General features: G+C 31.2%; 1 protein-coding gene across 1 annotated transcript; it reads left to right on the forward strand.

Annotated features, from left to right (window-relative positions):
* The first annotated feature begins 5445 nt into the window (after positions 1 to 5445).
* On the forward strand, positions 5446 to 7861 carry LOC131644533 (WAT1-related protein At2g37460-like). Its single transcript, XM_058915058.1, has 7 exons — positions 5446 to 5689; positions 5972 to 6034; positions 6130 to 6246; positions 6449 to 6683; positions 6813 to 6974; positions 7101 to 7252; positions 7354 to 7861. The coding sequence occupies exons 1-7, from the start codon at positions 5490 to 5492 to the stop codon at positions 7514 to 7516; spliced, it is 1092 nt and encodes a 363-aa protein (XP_058771041.1). The 5' UTR covers positions 5446 to 5489; the 3' UTR covers positions 7517 to 7861.
* The last annotated feature ends 1843 nt before the right edge of the window (positions 7862 to 9704 follow it).

Raw genomic sequence — 9704 nt, forward strand, 5'->3', positions numbered from 1 at the left:
ACAAAACAGTCTCTTACAAAAAATTTCCAGATTCATCATCTTCTTCAATTGAATTTGTAAGTCCCTTATCTTTTTCTTCAGTCCATCATTTGCTGACTTTAAACACTCCACCTCCATTTTTGGAGGCTCAAGATCATGTTGAAGCTTCTCCAACCTACTATTTTGATTCCTCATAAACTGATCTTTCTCATCCTCCGCATTATCATAGAACCATTAAAAATATCCACAGTCAGCTTGTATTTCTTATTGCATCCCAATCAATACAAAAACAAGTCAACAAACAAATTAATTTCGTTTTTACCTTATAATGACGACAACTCCAAAATTGTCTCCTGAAGTTCATGACAGTAGAAGATCTTCGAAGAGTAGCCATGTCGCCACAACCACATTTAGGTTTCCATCCCAAATTCTTGTCCACTCAACCATCGTTCTTCATATTGAATTCGTATGTACATTTCCCACAATTTGTTAATGACGATGACTTCATTTTCCACGATCAATTTCACCCTTGAATGAACTCTGAAACTATGAACCCTAATATTTAGGGATTTTGGAACGAAGAAGAAAATGAAAGCGAATGGGATTGGAAACAAAGAAGAAGAACGTATAAAATAATCCATATCACCTGCCACGTAGGCTAAATCAAACGTATGTTTCACCCTATTAGACAGATAGGATCAACATAGACCTTTTTGAACAATTAAATGATCATTTTGGAACTTCTTAAACTTAAGGGACCAAAATGGAACCCGAGGTAAACTTCATGGACCGAAAAGGGTATTTTTCCTTTATGTTTAATATTGCAAGGCCTATATTTTTATACATTATGTTTATATTATTTCAACTTCACGTGTGCACACTGTTGCTTTCTTCAACATTGGTGATTGTTACGATTGTTACAATGCTTATTAGAGGTGTTTGTGGTGCTGTTTTGATCAATTTTGATTCAAAAACTCAACTGATTCAAAGATAAATTTACTCGTGATTCAATTTAGTTTTGGATGATATGTTAAAAAAATTGATCTGTCCCAATAAAATTTAATGTGGTTTAATTTAAATCGGTTTAGGGATATCCAAATTATAATTTATATTTTTATTAATATTATAAAAATACTAATAAATTATAAATTTGATATAATATATGATCGATTATGGTTGAAATACACGAAATAATAAAAATAAATAGATTAAATCAAATTAATAAATAGTATTAAAAAATAATTATCATTAAATAATAAATTAACTTAACATACCATACTAATAAAAATTAAATAAATATAAAAATATATACACGCAGTTTGATTAAGTTTTAATCATTTTTGAAAAATCAATCCAAAATTCGATCTAAACCGAACAGTTTTCATAAAATGACATCTAAATATATTTAATAAAAATTTTAATTTTTTGCAATTTTCAATTTTTTTAGACCACTCTATTTTCGATTTGAACATCTCTACAGCTTACATACTTTTAATTACTTGTTTTACAATTTGATTTCTTTTTGTGAATTGAAAAAACAAACAAAGGACACAATGATTTATTTTGTTTGCTTGTAATGATCTTATAAATTTTAATAGAGTCGTGAAAATAAGCTAGTTGGTATGTACTTTGTACCAATTCTGATAATACATGTTACTACAAAATATATTTTCGGTAACACTATATTACCACGGCCATTTTGTCACCATAGTAATTTCTCATTTTTAACGCGCGTGATTTTTTTGTTTTATTAAGAAACTTTTCATCACGGATTTTAAAAACAACCGTGGTCATAGAATTTAGGTGACAAGCTTTAACTCCCAACATCAACATTTTTTTATTTTTTCACTAAAATAAGTGTGTGTCTCTTAACATTTATTGTTATTTAAAAATTGAAAGTTTAAAAACTACGATTATTTCATTCAACCGTTGTTATATGTTTCATATTTCACTACGGTTGTTGTTAGCAATTGTTGAGAAATATTTTCACACAAAATTAAAATATAACATGTACTTTACTTTGTTCCTAACACATGAGGGTGCTCTAGCGAACAAGACGACAACTATAGTGAAATCTTCACCATCTTCTGACATTTCTATCACCGAATATCATTTCTTGGTCTCTTCATCCTCTTCGAAGTATGGTACATTACTGATCGTACCTGATCAGACTAGATTGTCAATGGTCTTCAACAGTTGGGCTTCGAATGAATAGGGGTGTACAAAGCTTTAGGTTAGAATGAATGATTTATTAATACCTGGCCCTCTAGTGAAAGAGGGTATTTATAGCCCCCAACGCTGGGCCAAGATTTTCTACTTTGGGCTATATTTGTTGGAGGCCCAAGCAATAAGAAATTTCCACAATCCTACGTGGTAGGGCTGAGTCAGTGAGTGACTCATATCTTGGGTGAACTACCTGTAGGGTTCAGGAGTGAGCTAGCGGATTTCCCGTGAATGGTTGACCACGTGCTCTTCGTGAAGCACGTGGGTTTGACGTTGTAACGGTTGGCGCAGAGTGGGTGCAAGTGGGCCTGGATCGCGAGTGGGCCTGCTCGGCCGTGGGTCATGAATTGGGTCTGGTTGGTCCAGACGAGAACAATTACCATTCTTTGTTCATTGATCATTTCTTGGTCTCTCTCTCTCTCTTGTTATGGTTAGCAGTGGTAGTACAACTTTTTGAATGTTTATGTTCTTCGTTAGGGTTCCTAGTTTCATTTTTTAACACATAAATGATGTTTTCTTTTGTTGCATTTCATGAAACAACGGTTTCGGTATTTACATTATGATGTGTATTGTTCATGTTTCCATTTTCATATTTTACTCATATTTTGTGACTATAACTTTGTGTAGTTAAAGATGAAATTATTGGGTTATTGATTAATGTCATGAATTATATTTGTGGTTATGAATATGCTTTAGGTTTTGGTGTTGTTAAATATTATATTGATGTGATGGATAGGCATATGCATATAATCATATTAGTATGTTGTGTGTGTAGTATTAGTGTGTCATTCAAATTATTCCTTTGATATAAATTTAAGAACTTGTTATGAATCGTTGTTGGATGAAAGATGATAGATTAGGTCTGGTGTATGAGAAAGGAGTTCTTGAATTCCTTGAATTCGCCGAACAAAATGTTACTGACAGTAATGGTATCTTTTATTGTCCTTATGTTAATTGCGGAAATATCAAAAAACGGTCAAAAAAAGAAATATTACATCACCTATGTTGTGATGGAATATATTAAAACTATACAACATGGACGTGACATGGAGAAGTGGATAAAAATTGAAATGCGGCGTCACAAATGGATGAAGTTGATGAAGATATGATTTGTCAAAATTATACAACATGGACGTGACATGGAGAAGTGGATAAAAATTGAAATGCGGCGTCACAAATGGATGAAGTTGATGAAGATATGATTTGTCAAAATCATGATTTCTAAAGTTATTTACTATCTATTATTATTTGAAATTATAGGTGTTTAAAGTCAAGACACCAAGTCACCAAGATAGTATTATATGATGTGATGATTTGTATATTGTAGGTTGTTTGGTACCATTTTGATAATATACAATTTTTTGTTCTTAATGGAATTGTGACATTGAAGTAATACAATTTTTGGTCTAGTTCAATTCACAAATGGGTGTATTGTTGTTTCTGGTCTGATACGATTCAGAAATATTCAAGTTAAGAATTTGGGAATTATGTAAAGTAGAAAAATATATATTAAAAAAATTAATATTATACGTTTGTTTCATCACGGTTGTTTTCTTCCACCGTTGTTAAACCTAGCGCGCTAACTAGCTTATCACCACAGTCACACACTCGTTATAAAAACTAGAATTCATACAATCACATGTAACCTAACAACGGACGTACAACCGTCATAATATGTGTCTCGCAACCGTTGTCATATGTGTTTTCAACATAGAGTTTAAAATTTAATAAAAACAAATATTTACCATTTTTTTAATATATAAAAATTGCATCAGAGGTACCAGATATGCTTAACCTTTAAACAAAGAAGGGTAAACAACTCAACATATTACATAACCAAGGCCGGTGATACACCTGTGCAGCCTGGTCCACTGCACAGGGCCTCCAAATAATATGACAGTATAATTTTGTCTTTCTACCCAACTTTTGTTTAGACAACATTAAGTGGATGATAAAGCTGCATAAGAAATCCAACAAAAAAAACTGGGGTTAATAGTACTTTACCCCCCTATAATATGAGCGTGTTTCGGTTTACCCCCCTACCGTTGCCAAAGGCAGGTTTTGGCAACGATTTTTTTGAAAAAACCGTTGCCAAAAGGTAGGGAGGGGGGAAAAGCAAAATTCGCTAACATTACAGGAGGATGAAGTACTATTAACCCAAAAAACTGCATAACAAATTCAGCTAATAACTAAAAACATATACACGATTTATGTTGATGTATGAATTTTTTTATTATAAATTTTTAAAAGATGTTAGAACAGGGCCTCCAAATTGTTTGAGACGGCCCTGTACATAACACAACTCATAGGAGACTGCAACCAATTGATAACAACCGAATCTTTTGCTCCGATGAACCTAACCCTAAACCAATCCCATGATAAATTTTTAGCTAAAGAGGAGATTTCCACTTCATTTTTATGTCCACCCTTAAAAGGATCTCATTCATAGATAACCATATGTTAAAATGTAAAAATGCTGAACCATCTACCTCGAGAAATATAAGTATAGCACAAGAGTACAATTTACTAATCAATTGTGCAATAAATCAAAATTCAAAAAGTTGTTACATGTAAGAATAAATAAAAACAAAATACAGTTACAGGTTTAACTTGCAATTGAAAATTAAAATAAAGGACTAATAGAGTAACTTTACTAGTAGCTATTTAAATATTAAGAAACAACAATAATTGAAAATAGACACTCCTAAACATTAATACCCCACTTATGGAGTAATCAGAAAAAAGTAATCCCACTTATGTGATTATACATTTTAAGTTTTTAACACCATTTATTTCATTTTTCTTCTTAAAAAAAAAAAAAACTCAATTTAATACTGTGACATAAAGTAATAAAGTATTTCCGATATCCTTAAATATTGTGGTAGTTGACAAATTTACAAAAATAAATAATATTTTTATTAAATTATTACACCTAAAAATTTAATTTTTTTTATCAATAACTTATATATATTAGTACAAAAATATAAATAAATGATTTAACTCTAAATTAATAACTTACACTCGTTTAACTTAACTAACAAATATCAATATAGTTCACTCGACTAAAAAATAATTGTAAGTTTTTGTTAAAGCAGCTAAATTGGTAGATGCGGAAAGACATGCACTAAAAAAATAAGACGTATGCAAATAGTAGTACACTAAAAAATACTAGAATTTGACGTCAGCCTTTAATATAAATATGAGCTTTCTATGTTAAACAATTTCACTCATTCTTGTGTGAAGAAATATACAACAATTTAAGGTAGTTGGAGCAGCATAACAAGAACATGGAGAACCAAAAGACAGAAACTTGGATTGAAAAGGCAAAACCATTCATAGCTGTTTTGTCATTGCAATTAGGATATGCAGTTATGGATGTTTTATCAAAAGCTGCATTGAATAAAGGAATGAGCAACTATGTTTTTGTTGTCTATCGTCATGCTGTTGCATTTATTGTCATTACCCCTTTTGCACTCTATTTTGAAAAGTATATTTCTTTCTTCCTCTCCTCTCTCTTTGTATTTATTGTCTCTTTGATTTATTAAAAAAATTGAAAAAATTCACTCTATAAAACAAAATAATCGCTTAGTCAAGAAAAAAAAAAAGAATGAGAACTTATTTTTAAATAAAAAAAATTTAAAAAAAAAAATCTCTAAAATTAATATCTAATATTTTTTAGGCAACATTATTTTTTATATTTTCTATCAATATTTTATTATAATTTGTAATTGGGCTTTTAATTGTATTGTGTTTTATTTTTATGTAACAGGAAAGTGAGGCCGAGAATGACAATTTCAATCTTGTTTAAGATAATGGTGCTCAGCTTGCTAGAGTAATGATTTAATTACATATGTTTAATCAAATAAACAGGCTTATCAATTAATCAAGCACGTTTTCACTTAATTTATGTTAATTTGTGTATGACAGGCCAGTTATTGATCAAAACTTGTATTTTTTGGGAATGAAATACACAACAGCAACCTTTGCAGCTGCCATGAGCAATATGCTTCCTGCTATTACTTTTATATTGGCTACCATTCTTAGGTAATTCTTTGAATTTATATAATTTGCATCCTTTGTACTCTATTTTACCATATTATCTAATTTTCATAAATGTATTTTCGAAGACACAGAACATTATAACAGAAGTTGGTTTATGTAACAATCTCACTCAGTGGAATAAAATTTGATTATTATTGTATTTTCAATAACACAAACATAATTTTTATTTTATATTTGTGATTAGGCTCGAAAAGATAAAGATAAAATGTATAAGAAGTCAGGCAAAGGTGTTAGGCACGATAGCAACCGTCGCTGGTGCCATGACGATGACATTAGTTAAAGGCCCAATACTTTTAGACGCATTTGGAAGCAATAGCCACAACCATCCTAGTGTTGCTATAACTAGTCAACATACAATAGCTGGAGGAGTGTTGATCACAATAGGATGCATTAGTTGGGCTTGTTTTTTTAACCTTCAAGTGAGTTATTGTTATTCTGACTCATTCTTCACTCATTCTTCAATATTATAAAATATTATGGACATGTTTTACATTCAATTTTAGATGACAACAATGATTGATACCAGTGAAATAATGTGACTTTCTTAGGCTATTACCCTTCAAACATACCCTGCAACACTTTCTCTTTCGTCGTGGATATGTCTAATGGGCACGATTGAAGGTGCGGCGGTGGCTTCTGTTATGGAATGGGGTCATCCTTCAGTTTGGTCCATAAAATGGGATATGAGGTTGTTGTCGACTATTTACACAGTAAGATTATCCAACCAAACTATCAAAATCATAATAAAAAATATGTTATCAAAATGAGAAATTTACATTCGGTAAAGCTTATTATTTTAGGGTGACTAACTTAATTTAAAAAATATTTACACGCAGGGCATATTCTGCTCAGGGTTAGGTTATTACCTGCAAGGAGTCGTGATGAAAACAAGAGGTCCGGTTTTCGTCACAGCATTTAGTCCTTTGAATATGGTGATTGTTGCTATTTTGGGATACTTTCTTCTCGCGGAACAAATGTTTTTGGGAAGGTAATTCTATAAATCCAGTAATATCTATCTAATTAATCAAATTCTCAAAGAATTTTTTTAATTGATCTAAATCGAGTAATTGAATCGAGATAATATTGCAGGGTGATAGGTGCATTTATCATTTGTTTGGGCCTATACCTTGTTATATGGGGAAAAAACAAAGATTATGATGCCTCCTCAAATCAAATTATTGAAGAGCATGTTGAATCAGCTAAGCAAACTGCTGGTGAAAATTGCACTCATGAGGTCATCATTATTCACTAACTTTGGAACTGAAATCAACAACCTAAAGAGCAACTACATGGATGGCTTACAAATTCTTGTTGCTTTATCTAATTATAATGCCTATTTTTAATTATTATTGGCATTCTAGGGAGCAATAATGCGTCTTCTACGCGTTAATATTGACAAAAGTAAATAGTTCTTGTTTTTTTTTTTGTAATTGTTTTCGATCTTTATATTGTGATCTGCTTGGGTAGAGTTTTTTAACATGTTGTAGGCAGTATAAATAAGAAAATATCAAAACTACCAAAGTGTGTTTTGAAAATTTGTAGATACTTTATGTTATAGCAATTGCAATATATTATTAACATGGTGATGCAATATATTATTAACATGGTGTATGTGAGCTTTCAAAAGGCTAAAGCGAAGGCTTCTCTAATATTACAAGATGAATTTGAGGTCTAAATCTTCCACAGAGAACTCATTTGCTTTGAAGAGGTGAAAATGAAGAATGAAGAGTAAAATAAATACTTTAAACAATTTCTTAAAGGAAGTAAAATAAGAAATTTCTTAAAGATACAATCTATCAAATAAGAAAAGAAATGTACCTGGAAAATACATTTTTTCCCTTTGTTAAAAAAATTCCACCTAATTGTTTTAGGGGTAAAATGTGTCTAAAATTTACTTTTTGTGACTAAAGTCAGAATTTGACTACATTCTAACTAATGGTTTGGTCTTTTTGTGTTCCCATCGGTTCATTGATGTACAATATTTCATTTGCAACATAACTATTTTCTCTTTCTCTCTCGTCATCTTTCTCTTCCGCTTCTTTATTCTTTCTTTTCTCAATTTCTGAATCAAAACAATCAAGACAGAAGAAGAGGAATGGCTACGGTGGTGCGAACATGGGAGAGGATGACGAAAGTCTAATCTGCCGGCGATGTCGGATTCGTAAGGAACATGTGGTGGTCGGCCACTTTTGTGCGATTTTAAGGTGATGTTTTATACCATCACTCCAAGTTGCTTACGGTATGCTATGCTCTTCCTCTTCATCCTTTTTTTCCAAATCCAACACTTTCATGGTTTAGGGTTTCCAAATCCAACACTTTCATGGTTTAGGGTTTCCAGATCCAACAATTTTATGGATTAGGGTTTTCAGATCCAAAACTTTCATGGGTTAGGGTTTGCGGATCTAACACTTTATGATTTTTCTGTACAGGATGCAATAAGTGGTGGTGGCGGTTGCGTATCTTCTCATGTCGAAATAATTTTTGAGGTTTGATATTTCTGGCCTTTGGAACTCCGAAACAGTATATTTATTTTTGGTGTTGTTATCACATTTCTTGTGCTTTGATATTAACCATTCATGTGCTTTGATCGTTGATTATGATTCCAAGTCTTCGTTCTCGATAGTTCAGGGTATACAACTCTCACATGGGTGTACACCAAGTATTTGTCAAAATTACTGTCATTTTCAACCATTTTATGTTACTGTCATTTTCGACAGGTTTCTAATATCTAATACCTCGAGGCATCAAAACTGCAGAGGATGTATGTGGGTGGCTGAGATTAACAACATAGGTATACATACATTTTTATTGTGGCTAACGGTCTTTTGAATGGTTTCTTCAGTTTTATGAGTTACTCTATGTTGTTTCAGCTTGGATACGAACTTAAAGACAACCAAGTTGAGAGTTTGTTTTGGCATTTCAGAATTGTGGCTGAGCAAAAGAACGGGTGATTTTATCCTGTTCCATTTCATTGACTCAATCAATGAATTGGGTTTATACTTAAATTGTCTCCATTAAAATAGTAATAATAATTTCTTTAACCATCATTCTCTAATGTTCGATAATGTTCAATCGCCAAACTTGGCTTACATTCTATGGATTTACCGACTAGATATATTTTTTATGATTAAGCTACACAACACACTGCACTTGCATTACGGTAAATAATATTTTTATTTTAGTACTTTTATAATATTTTTCAATTTATAAATGTCCTAAAATAAAAATATTAAAATAATTTTAAGATTAAAATAATTTTAAGATTTAAAAATTTTAAAAAAAAATTGTTTTATAATAAATTAAAAATAAATCAATAATTAAAAGATATTTTGAAAACAAATGCGCGTAACACAACAGTACGTGTGTGAATGCACGGATATCCCATTAGTTTCTTATATAATTAGAGACTACATACTAGTTTTTGTAATTCTCATTTCCAC

Source organism: Vicia villosa, linkage group LG1 (assembly GCF_029867415.1).
Source record: "Vicia villosa cultivar HV-30 ecotype Madison, WI linkage group LG1, Vvil1.0, whole genome shotgun sequence".
Taxonomy (NCBI): domain Eukaryota; kingdom Viridiplantae; phylum Streptophyta; class Magnoliopsida; order Fabales; family Fabaceae; genus Vicia; species Vicia villosa.

What these genes read in the sequence shown, in the direction of transcription:
- LOC131644533 (XM_058915058.1), top strand. Translation starts at nt 5,490, where the DNA reads ATGGAGAACCAAAAGACAGAAACTTGGATTGAAAAGGCAAAACCATTC. An exon ending in ATGGTGCTCAGCTTGCTAGA is followed by an intron (nt 6,035 to 6,129) that starts GTAATGATTTAA and finishes TGTGTATGACAG; the next exon opens with GCCAGTTATTGATCAAAACT. An exon ending in ATATTGGCTACCATTCTTAG is followed by an intron (nt 6,247 to 6,448) that starts GTAATTCTTTGA and finishes ATTTGTGATTAG; the next exon opens with GCTCGAAAAGATAAAGATAA.